General features: G+C 37.2%; 1 protein-coding gene across 2 annotated transcripts; it reads right to left on the reverse strand.

Moving 5' to 3' along the window:
• Nucleotides 1-6380: 6380 nt before the first annotated feature.
• On the reverse strand, nucleotides 6381-27965 carry LOC5574386 (homer protein homolog 2). Of its 2 annotated transcripts, none has more exons than XM_021844419.1 (8): nucleotides 27901-27965; nucleotides 26225-26381; nucleotides 22481-22612; nucleotides 19223-19414; nucleotides 18911-19095; nucleotides 18772-18850; nucleotides 15031-15321; nucleotides 6381-7954 (listed from the first exon to the last, which is right to left on the reverse strand). In XM_021844419.1, exons 1-8 carry the CDS (start codon nucleotides 27957-27959, stop codon nucleotides 7844-7846), a joined length of 1206 nt encoding a protein of 401 aa, XP_021700111.1. In that variant the 5' UTR covers nucleotides 27960-27965; the 3' UTR covers nucleotides 6381-7843. The 2 variants fall into 2 exon arrangements, with proteins under 2 accessions (XP_021700111.1, XP_021700112.1); XM_021844420.1 differs by lacking the exon at nucleotides 27901-27965 and adding an exon at nucleotides 27531-27894.
• Between the last annotated feature and the right edge of the window lie 33 nt (nucleotides 27966-27998).

Below are 27998 nucleotides of genomic sequence, written 5' to 3' on the forward strand. Positions count from 1 at the left end.
CACTTAAACTTTACGCTGCAAGATATTCTTAATCGTTTTTCTTTTCTTCTGATGTACAGGAATAACTGGTATATTTAGCTAAAATAATGAACAATCATACGCATAGAGCCTACGGGTCATGCAGTTAGGATTGAAATTAAAATAATATTGCGCATTTCTTTCACACCACAGGTTTATCGCAGAAGTTTTTACATGTGCGGAGGCGTTGGTAGAGGTGCGCGATTGCGTCGAGTCGGGTCGGTGTTTTCAGCGGACTCATTTTTCGCAAATCGAAGAATGAGTGCTCTGAGGGCATCAACATGATTCGATGAGGTCCCACACTTTTATTTGCGCTTTTGCACTTGTAAATGTCGTACTAAATAGGAATACTTTGTGTTAGGGAAAGTGCAGGAGAATAAAATATAATTCATTAGAATTTTCTGATAGAGGCAGAGTTCACATGTTACTTAGGTATTTAAAAGCAAATGAGAACCACATTAAATAATAGATAAACACTAATGGTCATATTTTTATATTTTCATTTCATCGCGGTCCTCATTGCTCGAGCGGAGACGACAAAACTCGAGGTGGATAGAATCGACGCAACTACGACACGGAAAAGAAACAGATGAGAAACTATCGATACATTTATTCAACTATAAAAACCACGTTTTAACGTAATGACTTTATTTCTTCTCGTTTCAGCAATCCAACAACCAAACCATCTCTACTATCTTTTCATTTCCTCTTCGTTACATTTATAGTCCCTCTGGCACTGAATCGAATGACGCATTCCGCTTTTTTATTAGCGATGTCTTTGCTGTACGTTGAGCATGGTGTCGGAGGTGATGTACTGTGTAGAACATCGGATGTTCTACACGGCACGCTACTTCCGGCATTTTGTTTGGCGTGCGGGATAGGCAGTGCTAGTGATGATATGAAGGCCGCTATTCGGTTTAGTGCAGAGGGACTATATCTATTTAATGTATCTGAAGCTTGTGGGACCGCTTTAATTCCGGCGCCTGCTTGTGGAAGATCCCGGTGTGCTAAACGGTATAGGACATGTTAACGGGGAGGCTTGGTAGGTCCTCACCCAGCCCGTGTCTAGATGGGCGGATAATTGTCTGCCAGGGTGTGGATTGAGCAATTACAATTACAATTACAATTACAAAATTTGGATTTCTATCAAAGTTGAAAACAAGTTTTTGCAGAAAGGCTTTGTTTACAATACTCAAATTCACTTAACTATAATACCAGATTTTTGGTAATTAAATTTACACAATCCTGTAATGGAATCCTGGCCAGAATTTTTCACAAAAAAAAAACTTTGTTCAAAAATAATGGGCACCATTCTCACAAAATCTTCAATACAATCCACCTTTTTGAAACAGAATCTTTATAGGTAAGCTATCCATAGAATCTTATAAAACTTAATCCGCAACTTATTCCTCGGTAGCGTTCGTAATGCTAACAGTATATGATTCTTGTGCAAGATTTTGACGGGATCATAGGTACAATTCTTACAGAACCATACAGAAGCCTGTTTAGAAAAATCTTCGCCAAGATCCAGAGCATGATTCTGAACTTTAAGACAGATTTTCTAGATACTAGCAGGTTAGGTGAAGCAAGTTTTTTTTGGGTTTTTTTTACTGAACTCTGAGCTTTTTTAAATAAAATCCTAGACATCATTTTTACATAATCCAGAGCAGAATTTTCAAAAGGATTTTAAAGCATTCATGAGTATATTTACAATTTTCACAGAGTACTGGAAAAATTATAACCAAATTCCGGGAATGATTTTTATAGAACTCTTAGCATGATGCTTAAAATCATTTATATATTCTTTAATTTTTCCAAACTACCCTTTTTCCACTACTTGATTTGATAGATTGATCCATAGAGCACAAAAAAATGGCCCGCCACACAATTTTAGTTCGGAGATTTGACCCGCGATTCAAAACGTTTAGGCAGGTCTGTTTTAGATCAACTGCATTAGTCATTTACTATTTGATCAACATTTATATCCTTTTTCGGACCAGTTCACTTAGACAGATTTGACAAAAACTAGAAGATCCTCTGAATCTCAACAACCAGCAATATTGTTCTATGATTTCCTTTTTGAAACTTAAAAATACTGTGAAACTGTCTATTATTTTTTTTGATTCAATCTTTGAATTGTTCCAACGATTCTTTAGGAACTGTTGAATGTTTTCTTCTAATACCTCTTCTCCATGCTCCATGCTTATTTCAGTTATTTGTCAAGAAATACTCCTGGAATGCTCATGGTAATTAATCCAAGAACATCTACATCTAGCTATATATCGACGTCACTTCGTATTAAATCATAAGTACACGGGAAAAAATTCTGTGGTAAAAATAACTATTTTAGCTGACTACGCCCATTTTTGAAACTACCATGGAAATTCAGACCAATTTACTATGTTTACGGTACACCCCACCGCATTACTGGTTCATTTGACAGAAATTATTTACAACAATCTGATTCCGACTACAGACATGGTAAAATAGAGCGTATTTCTGGTCTGCTGAAAATTGCCGGTGCGAGCGCTTAAGTTAACCCCCTAAAATGGTAGTTTTTACCGCACAATTTTTTTGCGTGTAGGATAATCCTTTGACTGTCCTACCCAGGTACTCTTGTGTGTGGGACATGTCCTACACACTTCCCTTGCCACTGCCAGTTTGAGAGGAGAACTGGCTTGGATGAGTTTTAACAGATCAAGAATTATCCAGAAACCAGCCATGGGTCAAGTCTAACGCATAACTCCTGAGGCATAAAGATACACAGGATGGACGGTCTTTTGGATATTTCAACAAATATTTTATATCCCTATGTCCTAGAAAGAGTTTTTTCAAACCGTTTTAAGCTCACAGTATTCGATAAATTTAATTAAAAATAATTCATAGATATGTTAGATATAGTCCTTCAAATTTATCCATATTGTGTATATAAAAAAATATAACAAATCGTAGGGTCATTTTGTCAACCGTTTTTTATTTCTTGGGCATCCGGGAAAAATCCGGGAATTTCGAGTGGACACCCTGATAACTGTAAATGTATGTATATATACAGCCATTCCATGAAAAACCGATCTAGTGGGTCACCGAATTCCGTGAAAATTTGCTGTTTTGTTCCTTATCCGAAATGAGGATACACGTGTTTTTGGATTTTTTTTATTAGGGTGACCATTTCCGAAATAGGGTGAGCAAAAAAATCCCGATTTTGCTTAATTTGTATGTTTAAAAAAATCATAACTTTTGAACCGTTCGACCGATTTTCAATCTTTTTGGACAAAATGAAAGCTAAAGATTTTAACTTTTCAGGAAAAATAAAAAAATACAAAAATTGTTTTTTTACATGAAAAAATATCATTAATTTCCGTTTTTTTGTGTTTTGAAGGCCTCGAGACCAAAGGGGCTATTGCTGTTCTCATTTTTTCTTAAAAGTTCAGAAAATTTAACGTTTACTGTCAAATTTTTAGCGATGTATGTTTTTTAGTTTTAGAGATATTTTTTTTTTTTTGAAAATAAAAAATCAGTCATTTTTTTTCGGCACACACTGTAGGTCTCAGCGAATTAGATTTTTTATTTAAAAAAATCATAACTTTTGAATAGCTCAACCGATTTCCAATCTTTTTTTATAGAATGAAAGCTTAAGATTTCAACTTTTCAGAAAAAAATATACAACTTTGAAAAAAAAAATTACATGAAAATAAATTAAATTTTCTAAAAAAACAAGAAATTTTTATATTTTTTCAAGTAAATATTTTTTTTTTCAGATTTTTCAATTTTGTCTGAAAAGTTGAAATCTTATGCTTTCATTCCATAAAAAAAGATTGGAAATCGGTCAAGCTGTTCAAAAGTAATGATAATTTTAAAAATAAAAAATCGAATGCGCTGAGACCTACAGTGTGTGCCGATGAAAAATGACTGATATTTTATTTTCAAAAAAATATATCTCTAAAACTAAAAAACATACATCGCTGAAAATTTGACAGTAAACGTAAAATTTTCTGAACTTTCAAGAAAAAATGAGAACAGCAATAGCCCCTTTGGTCCCGAGGCCGTCAAAACATGAAAAAACGGAAATTAATGATTTTTTTCATGTAAAATAACAATTTTTGTAAAATTTTATATTTTTTCCTTTAGTTTCAGTTTAGCTTTCATTTCGTCCAAAAAGATTAAAAATCGGTCGAACGGTTCAAAATTTATGATTTTTTTTTAAATAAAAATTAAGCAAAATCGCGATTTTTATGGTCACTCTATTTCGGAAATGGTCACCCTAATCAAAAAATCCAAAAACACGTGTATCCTCATTTCGGATAAGGAACATAATAGCAAATTTTCACGGAATTCGGTGACTCACTAGATCGGTTTTTCATGGAATGGCTGTATAAGAATATAAGAAAACGATGTTCTAGAAAGTTTTCATATTTTCAATAATCTACAATATTGTAGAACATTGTATACCCTGGGCTTGGGATTATCCCTGGGCTTGGGATTATATTTTCCAGGGAGCGATGAATTTCGATAATTGATCGCTGTTGTTAGTAGTTTTGATTAGATGTTGGGTGAATTTCAAAGCAATGGCAACCTTTTTATTACAAAATTTAGATTTTATCTTATGACCTTAACATTCTGGTTAAACTACTGTACTGTGCAGTTGAGCTGCACTAGGCTATCACTTATCAAAATTACTTTCACTTCGAGAAAATATAATTTCAAACTGGCGAGAAGATTACGAACTGAGGGTGGGTTAGGAGCACAATCAGACCCTTGAATGTGCAATGTGGGGTAATAATTGGGAATGCCATTGACGGTTTGTAATCTTCTACGAGGTTTTCGAAAACCAACAGGGCGCGTGCACCGGGTTGCGGATAGGAGCAAAGGGGGATCAATAGCATCTACCTAAAATAATAGAGCAAAAAGCCGTTCCATGATTAGGTAATGTTTAGCGATCTTCTATGGTGTTCTAGTACTATAAAATTCTTCACTCACTGGGAATTCTGACCTTGATAATATCAATAGTGATAAAAACAAAATAATACCTAATACTTAATAAGTACAATGTAGCTTCAATGTAGTAATAAATGAAATAAAATCAATTTTCTATACATGACAAGGTTTTGAAGACAATCAATGAGTGAAAGAATTACCTATTAGAAAAGTCACATCAGCTAAGGCTATACATATACAAATGTTGGTCATAGGGTCATGGCGAGCATTCGGTATGTATGTCTATGACTGATTCTTATCTAATAGGGGCACTAGAAGACCACGCGGACAATTTCGAAACAAATTATTTTTATACATCGGTCTTAAGATCCGAAAGGCTCAGCTGTGCTGCAAAGTCATTTTATAAGCTATTCATTACTACTGTTTAATTGTTTATAAATCTAACAAAACTACATAATACTCATTACTAATCACTGTTCCTATATTCTCTCCTTCTTATCTGTTGCATGATTATGAGCATCACTAATATAATGCATGAGCATGCACAATAAGAATAATTTCAGGATTGAAAGCAGTACATGGATACCTGGATAGAATAGCTTCGAAAAGAGTGCTCAAAATAGAATATTTCTGGTCAGGGAAGTATAATCATCAAGGGTATGTAAAATTTCTCCTTCATTAACTCATAGATCACACAAACAAATGAACTAATAATATCAAATATTTTTATATAAATCAGCATCGTCAATCAGTGCAAAACAGATAAAGTTTGTAAAGTTATCATCATCAATTGAATTGCGCTCTTTATAGTAATGTTCAATCAGTATCAAAATCGCAGCGTCGCATCGTGCCATCAGCAGCCCTTAGCATCACTCTCATATTGTTATTATTTTGTTGTTTTTAAAATTTCTAGAAAGCGATCAGCTTATTCTTTCTTACTTGTACAATGACCGGTCTATTTGGAATTTCATTAAGTCAAATCAAACTTCAAAACTCAAATTAAATTGCTTTCAGCACATTTACATTTTGCAGCATTAATTGCATTAATGTGTCAAGTCTTCTCCATTCCCTATACCCTACCCCAACCCTTCTTATCCTTTCCGATGGTGTTCAAGTGGTCCGCATAGACTATTACGGCCATTACCTATCCCTTCCCCCGGCTTTGGACTGACTTGCTCTCTCATTGCCCCACCAAACGCTGCAAAATGAAAATGAAAATTTCTACGGTCATCAAGATCCACACTCATACATCTGTTTGAAGGCTGTTCTTTTTAGTTCCTGAACTTAGGTATAATGATGTATTTTAACACAATAATTTATTTTCCATCCTCCTAGGAGTAAATATATCGCCATGAAGAGTAAGAAAGCAGTTTTCATGTTGATGGGAGTGTCTCAATTATCTTAAATGTATTCTATCTCAAAGGTGATTCAAACCAAACGTTCTTTATTTGTGTAATGGAAATAAGAGATTATAAAAGATACATGCCGTTGGGAGCATTATCAAGTTTGAATTATCCTTAACACGTTCCCTACATCACAAAATCAAAACCACTATACTTTTAACTACGCTATATTTGATTCATTTTGATTATTTAAACTTGCTTGAACGAAAAATTATTCTATAATATCTGATTAAAATGATATAAATACTATTTGTGACCAGTAAAATTTTTCATCTACCCTGTGAGTAACGTAAAATGGCTGCTCATCGATATATATTCATACTATTGTTACATGACAAATAACATTCGTTATAGATTGTTATTAGAGTTATATTTAAATGCGTTATTTTCTATGGAATCAACGGCGCTGAATACTTCACAATACATAAAGTTGAATGAGTTTATTCTACAATAAATCTTTGGTAATAACAAAACACTGGATAAAAACAAATCCAAAATCATAATCTGCTTTGTAGTCACTTAAAACATTGTGTGTGTAATATACATTAAAATGCTGTAAATCTATCTAAACCTTTTTCTTTAAAGGTATACTAGTGAGTCTAATAAAAATCTTCATTACTAAAGATAAAATAAAATGTGGGTAAATCTCAGGCGGTTAATAATATAAAATTACTCCTTTTTTAAGTTATATTAAAGCGACTGTTCATAAGTCATATTGTTCATCATCAGACTTAAAAAAATGCTTAGCATTTTTATAAGGAGAAGATTACAATGAATTCGACACGAATGTGTGAACTATATGAACAGCCCTTGACTATAACTATGGCTAATGGAAAATACACATATTTATGTGCCTACGTAAGATTCGCAAACGAGATTGTAAAAACTTAAAACTTTAAAAGTCGCTATTTGGATTTCTTCAGCAGAAGTGGAAGTCCAGTTTTCGTTTTCGATTTTGAAACCAAAATGGTAGCTGTTTTGGGTTGTTGTTGTTGCTGCTGCTGTTCGTTGGTACCAATAGTTGCCTGTTTCTGTGCGGTCAGAGAAGTGAGATCTTCTGTCGTTGCCATTTGAACAGAATTGAATTTCTCCAGGTTGGTTTTACTTAAGGTATTGGTGCTGCTGCTGCCACTGACATTGTATTGGATCAGTTTGCTTTCATCAGACTGGTTTAGTTTGGCGGTAATCAGAACGATGCCGGAGTTAGCTCGATTAGGAATTACAGTTTTTGGTGCATTTGCTAAATACCGTTTTTGTGCATCAGTTGTACTGCTTTCAACTGGTTGTTGGTATGCGTTAGTAAGTGCGCTACAGTTAGCGAGTAGAGTATATGGTTTGTAGTCTAATTTACGGTCAACCTCATCGTTGTTGTTGGCGGTAACATTATTGTTGAAAGGTTTCACCAAATTGCCATCCTTTTGGCAATCTTCGAGAACATTCTTGACATCTGTGAATTTCTTGGTTTGTATATTTTTCTCATATAATTCTCAAGTGGCCTTGTGATGAGTTTGGATGACTTTTTCCATTTCTTTTTGAAGCCCGTTTAGTTCAGTTATGTGCACAGAGAATTGACTACACAGTGTTGTAAGCTGTTTAACCTGCAGATATATAAAATATTGTACTTATATAAACATAAACTAAATATGCTAGACTATTAACTACTGCTTTTTCAAAGAAGGAAGTGGTGTAAGTAAAGTATGACTCTTGAAAATGCGAAAATTTTCATATATTTTTATGTTACTTTTCAAATGGAAAATGAGATTAGATTATAAATTTTATTCTTCACTTGATTTGCTTAATCTGCTTAGACTCTGTTAGTTGTTTTGGGCATAACAGCATCTTCTACCTTTTTTGATAATACAGTCAGCTCTTTCTTACTCGATATTTCGTATGCATTGTGATTATGCTCATTCTTAAGGTGAAACAGCTTGGAATCAGAATTCAATAATGTACCAAAACTTTGAAGGCACAAATCTCGCGAAAGAAGCATCAAACTACAGTGCAATTTCTATTTCAGCTTTGTGCACTGGCAGAAAGCTTAAAATAAGAAGATTGACTTTGTACGTTCATTATTTTAGCAGATTAGTGCCTTTGAAATCGTGAGTAGGGGCACAAGCCAGCCATTGTGTCTGCCATGTTATGATTCCGAGATGTGTCACTTTAAAACTACCATGGTGTTTCAGAACATATTACCATGTTTATTAGAGTGATGCAAATTTTGAAATTTTGGCTCCCCTATGCTTAAACGATTTTTATTATGGTAAATAGCATCTTCCTAAAGTTTGAAGTGATTCGGAAGAAATTTGACTGTGCACACGCCAATTGAAGTTTATATGAAGATTACTATGGAAAACGCCAACGTTTTGTGTTCAGCCCTCTATCTCGTCGTCATATTTCTTTATGGAAAAGTGAACAAACTCTACTCATGTGAAATCCTTTCAGCTACAACTTTGCCGAAGACCACATTTCGATTAGACGTCAGGATAAATTGCTATTCATAATCATAAAGTGGGTTTGCATATTGCATGCTTAACCAACTACTCGGCAGGCAACAGTGGTGCTCCTGGCGGGTAGAATAGATCAAAGTAATCCAGGCTACTATGTTCTACAGCAAAAAAAGCAGTGTTGCTCTGAAAGTAATTGAATGATCATCTCAGCATGATTTAGACTTTGTTATTAATAATAACAAATTATCCTTACGTCCCATCAAAATATGGTCTTCGGCAAAGTTGTAGCTGGGAAGTTTTCACATAAGATGAGTGTGTTCACTTTTCCATAGACTATTATGACGAGCAGTTAGAGGACTGAACACAAAAGGTTTGCCTTTTCCATATTAATTTCCATATAAACTTCAAATGGCGTGTGCACAATCAAATTTCTTCCAAATCATTTCAAATTTTGGGAGAATGATTTTCATCATAATTGACATCGTTTAAGCATAGGGGAGCAGAAACTTCAAAATTTGCATCAGTCTAATGTTTATAGTACATCCCGCCACATTACAGGTACATTTGACAGAAATAATTTTCACCAATCCGATTTCGAATACAGATATGGTAAAATCAAGTGCGTTTCTGGTCTGTTTAAAATTGCCTGTGCGAGCGCTTAAGTTAACCCCCTAAAATGGTAGTTTTTACCCCACAATTTTTATGTGTGTAGGATCGCAGATGCATTGGTTTTGTTTTCTGCAACTCGATACCTATAGCTAATTTGGTGGTCCTTTCAATATCACGCTTCGTAAAGTATTAAATTTTCCATTATTCCGTGAATCATATTTTATTTTAGGTGGAGTTTACGAAAAAACAGTATCAGATTAAATTTAATATCAGGTTGGTTGTGGAAGAATATACAATATACGAATTTTCTATTACACGCTAATCGTATTGCATTTGGGAACCATAAATAATTTCTATGAACAATATCAAAACTTCCAAAGTGAAACAACGACTCAGAAAAAATATTTTATTGTGACAATGAAAACTCACATTCTTCAAGAGCTACTCCATCCTCGGATATCAAACAAACTCATATTTTCAACAATTATGTGCCATGTCTAAGATAGACAGTTATCACCGGAGCATGCAATCACTGAGAAAAATCCACACGTTTGATCCGTGTGTTTAAAATTATGGATCGATTCATGAACGTCTATATCGATTTGTTGTGATTTTCTTACAAACTTCGTGTGTGTTACACATTCAATTCTTTAGTTTTGCATCATGGACCGATTCATCAACCGACAACATGAATTCCATAATTTTCCACATAAGTTCCTGAAGCTTTTCATTTCAAATTCGTATGTGTCAACCTATGGGTGCATAGATCATCACCCAACATGAATTCAGTGTGTTGACCTTTTGGTAATCTTGTGTCATGCTCATCATGTTCAAGTTGGTCGATTTGAAATCGATGAGCTTGCTGTCAATTTCCGTGTTCCAAATTTCTAAATTGTAAATGATCCCATAGCGAACTAAATTGCGGTCGGACCTCGTGTCGAATGACAGTCATCATCATGTTCCAAAGAGAAGAAGCAAATTCTGAAGCTGAAAGTGTTAGAGGAAAGTTTGCGGATTCGTTTTTCTTTCAATTAGTGAAGATATCCGAGTGAAGATGATGAGTTCATTCTAATTTTCTACAAATGAAATGCATTACTTTCAGCATTGGATATAATGTATGGTGTTAGAGAATAGAATTCCCCTAACAGATTTTCCTAGCTTTCAGCTTCGAATAAAATGAAATATGCTAATCCCGGGCTTCCCAAAATATGGATTTGCGGCGCCCCGCTTGTTGCTGACTCATTTGCTTTGAAAAAAAAAACATTCAAGTGAGCTTGCGACAAGCAGAGGAGCCTCGAATCCATATTTTGGGGAGCAAGAGTTCTTCTACCAAATTTCTTCTTTCAGTCTCATGACATTCATGTTCTATCACACATAACTATCTAAAGCCACTACATTTCGAACTCAATAAGCAAGTCAGTTGGTTTTCATGATTTAATATTTAGACAATCATGTTTGTTTCACATGACAACCTAATGTTGATACACATGTTATTATACCGTGAAGTCAATTACGAAATCCATATGGCTACCACACTCAAGTCATGTGGTTTTCCTCTTTGCGCAAATCTATAAGTAAAACACACGACATTGACGTGTAGATTTTTCTCAGTGATGATCAAATGCCTTTTCTACCCCTTATAGGGGCAATGGGGGCAATATGATCCACCCCGTATTTGACCTCAAAAACAAATGTATAGTGTCGTTATGATCTGCTAGAGCACTGTTTCTCAACCTTGGTAACCACAGAAAAACATTTATAAGGTGTTATAAGGTGTTCGTTTCAGCGAGCTAGAGGATGCTTCAAACAGTAGAAACCGTAAGAATATTCGCTTCAATACTCGAAATATTCACAAAAATATACAAAGTTGTGCTTTGTAAGGACAATTTACACCGTCTTTAGCCAAAGGCTGCACAGACTGAACAATCACGAACATTAGGCAACGGACAACACGAAACACCCAGTAGTTTAGTGATGAATTTTTCGTTTGACGAAAAGTTTCCACCAACTGAAGTGGGAATCGAACCCACGCTTCGTGACACAATACGCCTAAGCGACTGACGCCGCTCACCGCATGGCCACGAAGCCCATGAAAAGCTTACAATTTTGGCAGTTTTTAATAAACAATTATATTTCTCGATTACTTTTTCAAATCGACGTAAGTAACTTTCATACGGTTTTGAGAAAATTAATTCAGAAGAATCACAACATGTCTTCTAAAACTGTTTTAAAATGAATTACCTTTTTAACATTTTTTCGACGTGTATATTTCTTAAATTCTGCATACAATGAGCTCGCGATCAAAAACTATGGAGTTTCTATTATTTCACACAAGAATTTTATGACAAAATGATAAGCCGTTTTATTCAGTTACTTGCGACGTTTTTGTACCAGTGTAAAATCGACTCAAGTAGTGTTTTGTTTTGATTCAATGTTAAGTCACTTTGTCTCTCCATACAGCGGGGCGGCGAAAGTAGTGGTTAGGTTGCGAAAGTTGAAAATTTTACTTTCGTCGTTTTGTAAATCCGGAAATTAAACGTTCTAAAAGTGAAACGTTGAGTTGGTACAGAGCGGTACGTGTAGAATTCCGCCTGCTTAACACGTAGGATCGATAAAGTAAGTTTGTATACTTTTTTGACTTGAGTCTGTATGAATAAGTTTTTGAGATTTTGTATTCTAATAAATTCTACCAATCCATTGAAACTTCTGATAATACAGAACAATACATGCGTGAAATTAGATTTGTTCGTAAACAAAATTATTGGAAAACAAAATATTAGCTTAGCTTAGACTGACTACACAAAGAATCAACTAGAAATTTGGCTGGGATTGGCCACAATCTTCTTCAGTGTGCATAATTCAGTGTCTCTATTTATGCAGGGTCAATAACGGTGCCGGCCACGTCCTTGCAGTCAGGTGGGATTGGGGACAGGAATGTTAGTGTCTAACCTTTGCTATTTGGAGACCGTGTTTACCTCTGCATCTTCACAAAGGTTATTGGGAAGGATGTTTGGTTATGGGGAGGATCGTTGGGTAACAGGATTCACTTTGATAAGCGATCAGACCATGATAAACAATTATTTGTGAGATATATGGGTTAATTCTACTAGTGGCGTGAGGTGACAATTGTCGATGTCGTATAGTGACTCGCCGTGCAAATCAAATGGAGAGTCACTTTACTCGAGTCTAGAATTGTCACCTCACTATACGCGACAATTGTCACCTCACGCCACTCGTAGAATAAACCCAATAAATATGCTTATAAATATAATATTTTCACTTGATATGAAAAATTTCCAAGTAGAAGAAAATAATGTCGACACTTGAAGTGACAAACCATGCAAAGTTTGTGGAATAAATAGCTAAACGCAACATTTCCACAGCTGTCAGGACGAAAGTATATGTTATATTTTACTAATCTGAAAAGAAAAAAAAAACTCGATTGGCTGGACCACCATAGCCGGGCAGATTTGAAATAAAAGCATGAAACGAGCTCACCAGTTGATCTTTCACCGTTGACTGAGCAGTCACAGTCCACTTTTAGCTTCACGCATACAGACTAAAGCCTGATTCGCTGCTGACAAGTAATTTCTTGGAATATCTTGATGCATAGAAAATTCCTGCAAGTAATCGATCAAGAAATTATTTTTCCCGATTGCAGTATGCAGTTGAAAAGAAATGTCAGTTCAAATGGAAGTCACTATGGACCAATGCATGAGTTCATTAATTTGACGTTTTAGCGGTGCCGAATTCACTGGTTTCCATGGTCACATAAATAACATGACACCGCGAAAACGTCAAATAGTGAACTCGTGCATTGGTCCATAGAAAATTTCTGTAAGGAATGGGCGAAAAATGTCTTTAGCGATTCCTTTTCAGCAAAAACGACCCGGCTTGCTTGGGCTTTCCGAAGCACTAAAATTATTGGGAAACAATATTATTTAAAAAGTGAAGGGGCGGGGCTAAATGAGCCACCTAGATTCAACATAAAAAAAACTGTGTTTTGAACATTAAACTGCATTGCCTAAATAGACTAGATTATTTTTTTACTGCACCATTACAAGTGGTACACTTTGCTAGACAATAGGTTGAACCAAGTGTCGTAATTTGATACTGGAATTACCTAGTTTGTATACTATGAGTTATGTAGGTTATGTATCTATCAAAAATAAGCCGCTACAATCAATAATTCCTCTTCTTTACATTGTTTTAAATTTAAATACAAATCATACGATTGAATGAGGTGGCTCTTACTGCCCCGTTGGGTGGCTCATAATGCCCCATATGGTTGGTGAACATGCAAAAAAACATGGTTTTCAAAAACGATAATAAAAAGTTTTTCATGTTGATGTTAACGTTAATTATCGACGAAACATTGAAGGAAACATTTTATTGTACAAGTTACTTGAATTTAAACGTTAGTTTTTGCTGTTATTCTATGCAATCCATGATGTTTTCCTTAGATGGCTCATATTGCCCCGATCACCCCTAACCGACATCTTCACCATCGCTTAGGCCTCATACCTAGTTTAACCATATGGGTAAACGTGGCCCTTAGAAAACAAAATCTAAGGTATGGAGGATCAATGTGATCAAAAGCGCATAGAACGGACAGAAACCTAAAGCGGTTGAAAAGCACGTTTAGGATCGTGTGCTTAAAATTAGCAAGTGCATACCAAACGGTTTCTAAATTGGCCATCATAGCCGGGATGACGCCCATCGGGCTCATCATCAAGGGATATGTTCAATGCTTCAATCAAAGAGGTACCAGAGGAGTCCGCAACGCGTGTAAAGAGACAACATTCAGGGATTGGCAGCAGGAATGCGATAACTTCACTAAAGGTAGATGGACCTATCGGCTGAAACCAAATGTGTCAGATTGACGCAGTTTCTGTCAGGACATGGTTTCTATAGGCAGTACCTGCATAGGTTCGGGCACTCAGAATCTCCTGCGTGCCCCAATTGTGCTGGCGTGGAGGAAACAGCGGAGCATGTCGTGTTCGATTGCCCCCATTTCATTGTTGTGAGAGATCGCATGCTCGCTACATACGGAGGGGACGCGTCCTATATATATATATATATAGAGCGAATGTGTGCCACAGAATGAATTTGCTGCAGACAAAATTCCAAGTTATGTGTAGTTTGTCATTAAAATTTCAGCTAATTCGGATTACCATCTTACAATTACTTTGGCATTTTCTCGAAGTAATACTGATATATTGTTCCTGGCAACCAAAGGTCTTAGAACGTAATGCACATTCTCTGTAAACCTTCATATAGATTATAGTGCTGGCTTCAGTTATCGCCTTAGAGGTCTGTCTAAAGATTTCTAAAAAAAAAACTAATATTTAGAAACGGCACAAGATTGTGAGTCTATGAATGCGATAAACTTGTTTAGGTGCTTTAGCAATTACACACTAATATTTGTTCCCCCTTAGATTGCAGATCAGTGTTTTTTTCCATCAGGTCAAAATATAGCTATAAAATTTTTTTTGTTATGTTCCGATTTTCCTTCAGAGCAAAAGTCCACAGAAAATCGTTTTCCTTAGTTCAAAAGTTTGTCCAACCTAAACCTGTATAAACTCTTTGAATAGCCCAATAGCGAAACTTGTTCTTACCGTCGGATCGTTTTGCTTGTCTTTTAAGCTCTTGTTGGCTGCCTTCAGTTCGATTTCCTGATTCATTAGCTCCTTTTCCAAATCTTCAATCCGACTTTTTAGCAGAGCGATCTCACGGCGGAGTTCATCGGCCATTTCAGTGGTTGCGGCAGCAGATCCCGAGGGAGCGCCACCGGTTGTGCTGCCACCCTTGGATGCTTCAAGCTCTTGGTAACGAATTTTTAACCGTTGGTTCTCTTCTTTGTAGGAGTGCAGCTGGCGTTTCCATTCATCTACGTTAGCGGTGGATTCCTGTTGAGAAAAGGGGACACATATTGAAAAAAGTTCGATTTGAAATTGGATAATGTCGATTACATTTTACTATACATCACTTATAAACCTAAAATATGAACCCATAAAACAATTCTTATAAAAAATGGTCTAAGAATAATTAGTACAAGCTGCCTAAATTCATCGCGGAATATGCGACCAACAAATCATGGCCACAGAGAAAATTGTAGATTTCGTTTGAAGCGGTTACTTTTCATTATGGGACAATTTGACTTGCTGTTTTATCCTTGGTGGTGGTTGGTCCCTAGTGATAAATCCTACCTCCGTTCTGGTCACGATCTTCAGATTATCGTGATTCGTCAACATTCTTTCTTATTGATAAAGTGGGGGACAGGCTTGAAATGGGGTTTGAAAGAAAAGAATGTCAGAACAGGTATCCACCGGCGACGCCAAACGGACCAACGTAATGTGGTGTAATCTGGGATTTGTGGATTGAATACTGATATTTTTGCCAAGCATCAATATGGGTGACTTCCGAGGATAGCGAAACGTAAGAGGGGTTATGACAAGGTTGTGGGTAAATCCATCACATTGGGGTTGTGACTCTGTGTCTTGTCAGGAATAGGGTCTGATTGGTATTGTAGTATGCAATAGAGTTCGGAATTGATAGACAGACTTTGAGGAAAGAAGTTTTGAACGTAAGGCAGCAGCACCTTGGATCTTGGAGGGCGTTGGTCTGGAGAGTTGGGCAGCTGTTTATGCTGGGTTACATTACGTAGAAAGTGGAATCTGTTTTGCTTCGCATAAATTATGGGAAGTATTTGAAAATGGTTTCTTGTTCAGATTGTGTAACGCAAGAAAGAATCTTTAGCTCGGCGTTATATTAGGAGGTTATTATAGTGCAGGGTCGAAGAGAGGATGAATAATTGATCACTTAAACTTTACGCTGCAAGATATTCGTAGTCGTTTTTCGTTTTTTTTTTTTTTTTTTTTTTTTTTTTTTTTTTTTTTTTTTTTTTTTTTTTTTTTTTTTTTTTCTGATGCACAGGTATAAACAGGTATATTTAGCCTAAATAATGAACAATCATACGCGTAGAGTCTACGGGTCATGAAGTTAGGATTGAAATCAAAATAATATTGCGCATTTCTTTCACACCACAGGATTATCGCAGAAGTTTTTACATGTGCGGAGGTGCCGGTAGAGGTGCGCGATTGCGTCGAGTCGAGTCGGTGTTTTCAGCGGACTCATATTTCGCAAATCGAAGAATGAGTGCTCTGAGGGCTACAACATGATTCGATGCGGTCTCACACTTTTATTTGTGCTTTTGCACTTGTCTTATTAAATAGGAATACTTTGTGTTAGGGAAAGTGGAGGAGAATAAATTATGATTTATTAGAATTTTCTAATAGAGGCAGAGTTCACATGTTACTTAGGTATTTGAAAGCAAATGAGAACCACATTAAATAATAGATAAACACTAATGCTCTTATTTTTATATTTTTATATTTTTCATTTCATCACGGTCCTCATTGCCCGAGCGGAGTCGACAAAACTCGAGGTGGATAGAATCGACGGAACTACGATACGGAAAAGAAACAGATGAGAAACTAACGATACATTTATTCAACTATAAAAATCACGTTTTAACGTAATAACTTTATTTCTTTCTTCTCGTTCCAGCAATCCAACAGCCAAACCATTTCTACTATCTTTTCATTTCCTCTTCGTTACATTTATAGTCCCTCTGGTACTGAATCGAATGGCGCATTCCGCTTTTATTAGCGCTGTCTTTGCTGTACGTTGAGCATGGTGTCGGAGGTGGTGTGCTCTGTAGAACATCCGACATTTTGTTTGGTGTGCGGGATGGGCAGTGCTGGTGATGAGGTGGAGGGCGCTATTCGGTTTAGTGGCAGAGGGACTATATCTATTTAATGTATCTGAAACTTGTGGGACCGCTTTAATTCCGGCGCCTGCTTGTGGAAGAACCCGGTGTGCTAAACGGTATAGGACATGTTAACGGGGGAGGCTTGGTAGGTCCTCACCCAGCCCGTGTCTAGATGGGCGGATAATTGTCTGCCAGGGTGTGGATTGAGCAATTACAATTACAATTTGACTTGCTGTTTTATCCTAATTTTTGTTCGGAAAAATCATATTATTTCATTAGTGCAGCTGAAAGATCATTGGAAGAGATGTTGGAAACTGAACTCAACTCAATTTTGTGTTCATCAACAGATGCCTACGGTATATAATTCGGGCATGGTGGCCACACAACTGGATCTCTAATAACTACCGAAAAGCTAAACATTACATATAATTTGCAATTGGATTAGATGGACAAATTGATGTGAAGATTTGCGAAAAAGTTACACGTCTTCTCAGTGAGAATCGAACTCACGACTCCCCGATCTCTAGTTGGGGCGCGTTACCACTACGCCATGAGAGGACTCATGAACGCAGAAGTTAACCTGAATTCGATTTCAGCTCAATAATCACGTGGTCCTTTTTCGCAAAGTGCACCTCTTTCGGAAGAATTAGATGCCCGTCCAAACACAACGCTTTCTATTTATATCCAATGCCTAGCCCGAGAGCGCATTTTTTTTAGGTAATGAAATAGCACACAACACTAGCCACCAACTGTACTGGCTGAGGTTTCTATTGTGTGGGCTTCCAATGGGTCGCGACGTTCTCAAACGACCGGTTACGGAACATGAGTCCGTTGCTCGATAAATACTTGTTTTTAATTATGAATCGTGGTTTTACGGCTAACCAGCCAAGTTGAAGTTTAACAACTACCGAAAAGCTAAACATTACAAGTAATTTGCAATTGGATTAGATGGACAAATTGATGTGAAGATTTGCGAAAAAGTTACACGTCTCTCATGGCGTAGTGGTAACGCGCCCCAACTAGAGATCGGGGAGTCGTGAGTTCGATTCTCACTGAGAAGACGTGTAACTTTTTCGCAAATCTTCACATCAGTTTGTCCATCTAATCCAATTGCAAATTATATGTAATGTTTAGCTTTTTGGTAGTTGTTAAACTTCCACTCGGCTGGTTAGCCGTAAAACCACGATTCATAATTAAAAACAAGTAATGCTGAGCACCATCGACGGTGCCACCAGCAACCGATACAAACCGAAATTCGACAACGGTGGGGGTATGTCGGCCACACTCTACGTCGGAGCGGAAACGAAATCTGCAAACAAGCGCTGGAATGGAATCCAGCAGGACATCGCAGAAGAGGCAGACCCAGAGGCTCATAGCGGCGCAGCCTCAACAAAGAAATAAAAGAAGTCGACGACAATTTGACCCGGGCCGCAGGTCAAGGCGATAGCTGGCAATCGCCCAAGATGGGAATCTTTCACGTCAGCCCTATGCACCAGAATGGATGCCCAGGACCCATAAGTAAGTAAGTTATAGATTAACAAATGTGTAAACTATGGGATTCAAATGTCCTTATCTTTTTACATACCTGTAAAGCGCTGGTCAAGCGTAGATTGTTACTTTTCAGGGTAGCCAACTCGATTTCCCACTTTTTGGCATTTGCCGAACTGTAAGGTATTTGATGAAAATATGAGTAAATATGTTATGCACTATTTTTATTTCATTACCTTTGAGCAAGGGCCAGCTTTAATCGTTCGTTTTCGTATTTGAGCTGTTGTTCTGCAGACGATGTTGTCATTCCATCGCTGGATGAAGAATTGATGGACATCTGTTTCAGTTCATTGCTGAGTGTATTTGCATTGTTGAGCGCATCGTTGGTTGGGGGATGAGAAGGGCTTTCAGTTTTGATTGTCTAAAAGTAAAAAACAACAGGAATTCATTAATACTTGTAGAAGGCACATAGTACATCTTTACGTGGCTGCACCACAGAAAAACATAACGTGTTATGTCTGTATTATAGTTACAGTTTTTTTACTTACCGCAGGCACATTCCCAGTAGCGGGAATCGGTGCATCGACGTTGTTGGGGTCAAAACTATCGCTGTTGGACATTGAAGAGCGCGCCGTAACGGGCGAAGCATTGGCGGAAGTAACTGTTGAATTTCCATTGGTGGAAGCCTTGTTGAGTGCATTTTTGGTTGCTTCTTTTACTTCTTGAAACTTCTCTATGAACTGTAAGCGCGAAAAATTGAGAACAATTATTTATAAGCAGTGCTGGAAAAATTCGCATCACGAAGCAGCTCACGAGCGTATACCAACGCATAACAAACGTCACAGACTCGGGAACTGGCTAGGTGTGAGTAAGTCCGCACCCGTCTGCTCGGGAGAACATGTCAAAAGAAGTAGCAACAAGCTCGGGAGCGTTTACTCGCGAGTAACCGAGCAAGGTGTGATTTATTATGGTTTTGACAGACAAATTAATTGTATAACCATCATATCGACAGTAAACTACTAGTTTGTAGTCAAAAGCCCTTGGAAACCATAAATCTCGGAGGGGAAGCAGCTTTTTTCCCAAAAGCACAATATGACTCTGAACAGCTTCGCACACGTTCGCGAATCACTTTTAGCTTCAGTTACTCGGGAGCCGACAGATGCGAGTAAACCAGCGCTCTGACGCTCGGGAGCGTTTGGTTTTGTTTTTGTTCCAGTTCAGAAGATATGTTCGCCACTTTCCATCACTGTTTATAAGCAGCCTATTGCTGTATACTGCGACATACTTTCAGGCGCGTCGTATGAATTTACATAAATTCAACACAAAATCTGCTTATTTAAGCCAGGCTAAGTGATCAGAACAAATTTTGTAATCATATTCAGTTTTACCATCAATTTTTACTATTTACTATTTTTACAGTTTTACTCATCAATAGCAAAACATACCATCACTGCAAAAATTGACATTGGTCTGTTACTACCCGTAGCGACAAGTAGTTTTTATTTTACGCTCTGCTAACAGGTTATGAGCCTTTTGCACCGTGTCGTTTTTTCAAAAAAATTCCGGAAGTACGACGATTGGAGCCACTCCTGCGATAGGATGGATCTGAAGAATTCCACGAAGCTCAAGAATTCGAATTACGAAGCTTGCAAGCTCCACACTGAAGCGGGAAAGTCTGTGGACCTACGTCAAGAAGTCGCCATAGCAACGAAGCGAAATGGCCCATATCGACTGAACCAACCGAAGCAAGCGAGAGCGTTGAAGATTACTACATCTCAAAAGCAAGATTGCCAACACACGTGGCATCGTAGGTTTGGACATCGCGATCCGGAAGCGTTGGATGTACTTATGAAGAAGAAGATGGTATGGCCAAAGACAAATTAAAGACCTCGATGTCCCTTGCAGTTGCCCAAAATTTTATGGCTCATAAGGTAATCTAGAATGCCGTGAAAAGTCTACTGCGATCTGTCAAACTTGGGTACCTTTTGTACTACCGAGGGACCAAATGCAGTACTAGAAGTGGTACATAATCTGAGCCCGAGTGCGACGGACCTGGTATGGCGGTGGCCGACTGTGGGATACGTGAAGGTTGCGAATGTTGCCTGAGAGGAAAGCAAGCTCGAACTTCCTTCCCCAAGACCACCGAAAATAAGACCAGCATGCCATTAGACCTCATCCACTCGGACGTGTATTGACCCCTGGAAACACCCTCGGCGAGTGGATATCGTTATTTTATAACTTTTGTAGATGACCACAGTCGCTACTATACGATTTATTTTTTGAAAAAAAAAAAAAAAATCCGAGGTCGTCGATCGCATCGAGGAGTATTGCAATTATGTCCACACGCAGTTTGGAAAAGGAGATTGGGCAAAAATGTATGGGGCTTGGTCCCGGAATGTACACGGATGACTCATATATCATTTGAAAGATCTAAATGAGACAAGAAAAAGTTGATATGGGGCCAAACATATTCGTCGTGGGAGAAAAAAGTTATGTTTGCTGTAAAGATGTAAAAGGGTTATGTTTTGGACAGTTTTCTATTAAATAATATTTTCTTGCTTATGCATGTTTTTATTTTATTGTAAATATTTTAAAAATATTGTGATTTGACACAGATTTTAGGACGTTTTGAGTTGCTGCAATATGAATACTTAAAATACCCGGAAAATAAAAAAAAATAAGATATAGGTATATGCGTTTGACAAACACTTTAGGTAACAGTTGGACACAAATGTCAAATCGTATTATCCTATTTCAGTGTGCAAGCAATATGTTTGTAAAAACTGGCGGTTTATTCAGGAAGACATTTTCAGACTATGTCCGATTTCACATTATTGTGATTGCGTTGTTGTATTTTGTACTGCACTGGTAGGAATACCTCGCTTGTCGTACATAGCTTTAGCGTGCTGGAAATCTGCACGACAGTTACCACACTTCATGACATGCAAAAATATGAGATCGGATGGTGGTCGACCAACAGAAGAATGTGCAGGTTAAGGATCAACGGTCGATCAACGGCATTGAAGATGACAAAGTCCCAGCTGGAACGCATATCAGTCCCACTTCAGACTTTCGCACCTTGGAACACACAAATGTAACTTGTTTTGATGATCTTTTTTGTTTTCTCTGAAAGATATCGTAGTGAAAAGCAAGTTAAGTTGTGAAAGTTTCATAAGGATTGGAACATGTTCCAATCCTCTGGAAATTTTTGAATATTCGTATGGAAAATGAATTTGAAAACTTCACAGCCCATTTTCTCAGTATAGGCAAAAAGTTTATTTTTCAATCATGCTAAATTTAAATATTCAAGTCAAAGAACTAAATTTACCATTAATTTGACGTACACGTGAATAGCTTATTTAGTTATTATTTTGTTATCAATATCCTAATAATGACATAATTTATTATTTACTGGTAGACAAAAGTAGTTTTGCTATTATTTAGTTATTGCAATGACAAAATATGATGTTATTTAGTTTTTATGCCATACAAACTTAGTTATTGTTTTTGTTATTTTAACTTTTATTTCAAACAAACAAATAACAAATTATGACATTCAAACAATCAATTTCAATGGTAAATATTGTTATACATTTTAAATTCTCCTTTACCCGGGTATACACATCAACAGAATGGTCTAAAACTGCTGCAAAATATTTCACAATAAATACTTCAAATGTCTCAAGTGAATGTGACTATTATCGGTAGCCACATTTTCTTCGACAGCCTTATCATACGAACTACGATTAATCTGTTGTAGAATACAGCGCAATCACTAAAGTGTTTAGGATTTCTAATGAAATTACCTTTCCTAGTTCAGCTTCGGATGCAAAACCCAAGCCATACACGGTGTTGGCCCGTACGTCGCTCCACTGACCGAACTTCTGTGATGTTTGAGTGAATGTCATGTTCGGGGTTATAGTTGAATTGATTACCGCCTGAAATAAAAAAAATGCTTTGAATCTATCTGTCTTCAGACCTTTACCTATACTCCCATGTAAAAGTTAAGGATCACCACCAACATAATAGTTATTTTTGCAGCTAGTTGCAAAATGATGATTTTTTCAGCACGAGTTGTACATTTATCCAACGAGGCTTGTCGATTTGGATTAATACAACGAGTGCCGAAAAAATCGAGTTTTGCAACGAGTTGCATACAACATTTTTTGCTATTTTGAAAAACGCCGTTTCAGCTGGATGAACTCTAAAAGCACAAACAAACATTTCAAGAGAACCCACATGTGTATACATCCATGCGTATTCAGTATGTTTTAATCACGTAGGCTGTGATACAGTAGTACCCATGAATGTCGCAAGTGATTGATTTGCAACGGAATTGCAAAACAAATGTTTTGTCCGTATCTCCGTGACTCTCTATGGCTCACTCGAAAAGCAATGAGTTTATATTACTTTTTAAGTATGTTACCAATACAATTTTTGTTTTTTGTGACAGTTTTCTAAACATAGAGAAGCTGCTGCGATCGATAATCGATGTACTCTTCACCCCACAAACCCATGGCCCCCAACGCCGTATGCGGCAGATGAACGAGAAAAAGAGGCAAGGGTGACGAACGAAGAGCGGGCAGAATTCGTGAATTCATTCGCACTGGGACCCGATGGTATTCCGACTGTTGCCCTAAAAGCGGCAGTCAATGCGGGCATGTTCAGAGCCGCGATGCAATGCTGCATAGATCAAGTAATCTTCCCGGGTGTGTGGAAGCCACAGAAATTTGTGCAACTACCAAAGGCGGGGAAACCACCAGGATACCCGTCGGCGTATAGACCTATCTGTCTACTAGATACGCTGGGCATGTTGTTGGAGAGGTTGATCATCAACAGGCTAGTCCCGTATACGGATGATGCGCACGGCCTGTCCAAAAACCAGTTTGGATTCAGGAAAGGTAAATCTGCTCTAGACACTATCCAGTCGGTCGTTCGGACAGCTGAGGTGGCAATCGAGCAAAAAGGAGCGGCATCCATTACTGCGTGATTGTTACTCTGGATGTAAAGAATGCGTTCAACAGCGCAAGCCTCAAGGTACCGGTGCAGTTGTGTAAGCTTCTAGAAAGCTATTTTGATGGTAGCATTCTACTGTATGACACAGAGGAGGAACATAAAAGCGTTCGAATTACCGTTGAAGTACCACAAGGTTCAATCCTGGGCCCGATGTTATGGAATGCGATGTACGATGACATACTTCCCCTTTTGACGGGTGGTAAGATTGTTGGCTTCGCGGACGACATCGCCCTAGTGGTCTATGGTTTATCGATGGAGTAAAGTTGACATCAGCGCACTCAATCTTCATATTTGATGAATGGATGAGGTCTAGGAAACTAGGACTGGTCCATCACAAGACTAAGGTGGTGGTGGTCAACAACCACAAGTCCGAGCAACGGGCGCTTATCTCAGTAGGTGATTGTACCATAGAGTCCAAGCGAACCCTTAGACATCTTAGAGTAATGATCGATGACAAGCTCAGCTTCGCTAGCCATGTTGAATATGCCTGTAGGGCATCTGTCTAATCTTTCTTCTAGGATGATTTCTTTTTTGCCAGCAAACGCAAACTCCTGGCAGTGTGGCGCTGTTCATATTGAGGTATGGAGGACCAATCTAATCAAAAGCGTTTAGAACGAGCAGAAATCTAAAGCGGTTGGAAAGCACCATAGGATAATGTCCTTACGAGTAAGCAAGCGCATACCGAACGGTTTCTAAAGAGACCGTGTACTTATCGTCATGGAAGATATTCAACCAAATAGGTTCCAGTGGAGTCCGGAACGCGTGTAAAGAGACAACGCTTAGAGGTTGGCAGCTGGAATGGAATAACTCCACTAAACGTTGATAGACTCATCGGCTAATGCCAAATGTGTCAGATTGGTATAAAAGAAACCATGGATAAGTTAACTTCCACCTAACGCAGTTTTTGTTGGCATGTCGTGTTCGATTGCCCGCGTTTTATTGTTGTCAGACATCGCATGTTCCAAATGTGGAAGGGACACGTCCCCAGAAAATGTAATCCAGAGAATGTGTGCGGATGCCGAGTGCTGGAATGCAGTAACTACGGCTGTCACTCACATTATGCTAGAATTGCATATGGCGCGCCGACTAAGAGTCGGATGCTTAGGATTAACCAGGTCCGTCCCACTCGGGTTCAGCTTAGTACCCAATCTTCTAGTACTGCATTTGGTTCCTTGGTACTGCAAAAGGTACCCAAGTTTGACAGACCGTAGTACACTTTTCACGGCATTCTAGATTTTGCTTTATTACCTTATGTGCCATAAAATTTTGGGCAACTGCAAGGACATGGAGGTTCTTTTTTTATCTTTAGATTGAGTTGAAGATAAATCGAAGCTAGACCTCAAATTTTTAAGAGCACAAATCTAGAGAACCAGACATGCGCTCAAGCTGAAAATTTGATCGATTGGTCATTACCAGGTACAGCGTTTCAAAAAAAAAGACATTTTGCCTGACTCAAGTGTCAAATTACATGTCTCTAGTAGATATAGGGTTGCTGAATCTGACGCCGTTGTTCAGAAATGACTTTAACTTTGATTTTAGATATAATGTGGCTAAATTTCACTATTAAATTTCGATTGAAACGAATTTTTTTCAACATGCTTGCAGTGTCCATACAAAAATCTTTGTTTCTCTTATATTGCAATATACAATATTTTTCTAAACCATCAAAAAAATAGCAAATAAATTGTGCCAGGCAATTTATTTGCTATTTTTTTGATGGTTTAGAAAAATATTGTATATTGCAATATAAGAGAAACAAAGATTTTTGTATGGAGACTGCAAGCATGTTGGAAAAAATCGTTTCAATCGAAATTTAATAGTGATATAGTGATATAGCTGGCACACTTGCATGCAAGTTGGTTGGAATTAGTAGTTTACGGTACAAGTTGCAAAATGATGATTTTTACAGCACGAGTCGTACATTTATCCTACGAGGTTTGTCGAGTAGGATAATTACGACGAGTGCTGTAAAAATCTAGTTCTGAAACGAGTTACGTACAACATTTTTTGCAATTTCGTAGAAGACCACTTAAGGGTATCAGAAATTATATCGGATTGCATTCACAATTATTTTACAATTTCTCAAAAATGGTTGTGTAATGATTCATTACGCAATTCAAAACGTAACGTAACGAAAAAGCGTTGCGTAATGAATCATTACAGCACTGGTTTCAGTTGTGTAATGACTATTCCCGCACTGCATACTTCAGTGCAGGAAAGTAGGCCGTTTCATGACAGATTGGCGTGATGAAAAACAGCCTATTACGATGAGAAATTGCAAAAAGTCAATTTTTGCGTTTTCAACAGCCAATATCTTAAAAACTAGACTTGCTATGATATTTTTGAAAACGACAATGGATTCAGCAACCCTTAATTAAGTGAATAGCGGTACCTGAGTTACCTTCTCAGGGGTCCCCCCTTGTAAAAAAAAAACACATTGCATGAGCAACGAGTTGAAGTGAACAGTAAATTTTCTTCCCCCCGTACTTTATTATCTAAGTTAATCATAATCATTTTGTTTGCAGTGAACTTACCTTGCTCCCTTCTACACTAATAATGCGGTAGAGATTCCGGGAAGAGTCATAGAAAAAGCTAACAGAAATCGCCTTGGAACTGGCGGTTATCCATGTCCTTTTAGTTTTGGGGTCAATGTGAAAAACATGAGCATTGCAGGAGAATATTGGTTGTTCCCTGAAAAAAGAAGAAAAAAGTGTTAATAACGTTGGGTAAGAACTGTCAACGTGTCATATTTTTATAACCATCACTTTGTCGCTACTTGCAAACGGTTCTGGATATGTTATGGTCTTATTTGAAAGGTAAAACGTGATTTATGCAATACATTTTATTTATAAGATGTTATATAAAATGTTCACAACATTTTCCAAACTATGATCGAAAATTTTAAGAAGAAGATGAAACCGGTACTCCGCCCTTTCAAAGGGCCTAAGAATGTTTGTAGTCTTATTATTATTTGCTTTATTATAGTGGCTTTTCGCCCTTTGCAACATACTGTTTGAATTTTATTACTAAACTAGTAGCATAATGTAATAAATTTATATGGAAATACCGCCCATTTTCGACCCATGACTATTTTTTTACTGATTCATATAATTTTGGCCTGCTTTGAATTAAATTTCAAAAATTGGCACAGAATCGTTATCGGTCAAACATTATTGCTATTCTTCTATACAGTTAAAGCAATTAAATACAATTGAATTTATTGTTCGTGAAGAATGCAAGATAAGAACAGTTTAATGGAATGAATTCCAAGTTCCACGAACCTTTTCTCTGAGATTCGCTTATTAGGAATCATTAAGTCATTCAATATTCCTCGATGACCCGTAAAAAAAACTATCATAAATCATTCAATATCTATATTGTTATTTAGTTATTAATTACTAAATTTTAATTTTTCCCGGGAAAATGTTTGCAAACTTCCCTTGCATTAATTTTGACTTTATGAATGAAAGCAAATTCAATAAATGTGATTGATGAACGTAAATTGCAGTCCAAGGCCTTCTCTGCTTCCAATGTTATAATTGCGGAATCAGAAATATGTATCACACGTACAATGTTAATAATGTAGGTATCAGGGACAATGCTGATCTAATTCAGTATTTATTTTCAATATTATATTTAATCTTCAATAATGCATTTCTAGTTAGAAATTTATAAGAACAATTTGCATCTTGTTTTTATGTAGCTGATTTTCATGATGCACTTTCGAGTTTTTTTCTCTCTCGAATAATGGGTGGAGCGATATAAATGGAAAGTCACAGAAAAATCTCAATTCCACTAGCAATAACACACTTATCTTAAATCTCAAAGTCAATAACTTACCCCATAGCGACTAAAGGTTAGATGGGACGTTTAATTGTACATTTAAAAAGGATAAAATTTCAGTAAATTGTTGTTTGGCAGTCTTTACACACAATCCGAGCTGTATTCATGAAAAATTTATTCTTAATGTGTGACAGATGCTACCGTATACACTCCCATTCACGGTTATCACTGAAACATACAGATACAAGAGGGGCCGATTTCTATTGACGGTATTTTCACTGACTTATCTGCTCTACTAGTAAACCATATCTAGAATATTAATAATTTTGATCTTTTTGTGTTTTAATCAATGATGTACTAGATATAGTACAATTATTACACCCCGGTGCTATTATTTATGTGAATCGATTCACATAATATACTATACATTTTTAGTATGCCATTCTTATTCATATGTGCTGTCAGATACTGCGCCGAATCTTCCATTTGGTGTCTGTCATTATTGGTCCCTATGTTAGATGGGTG

The sequence above is a fragment of the Aedes aegypti genome, chromosome 2 (assembly GCF_002204515.2).
Source record: "Aedes aegypti strain LVP_AGWG chromosome 2, AaegL5.0 Primary Assembly, whole genome shotgun sequence".
Classification (NCBI taxonomy): domain Eukaryota; kingdom Metazoa; phylum Arthropoda; class Insecta; order Diptera; family Culicidae; genus Aedes; species Aedes aegypti.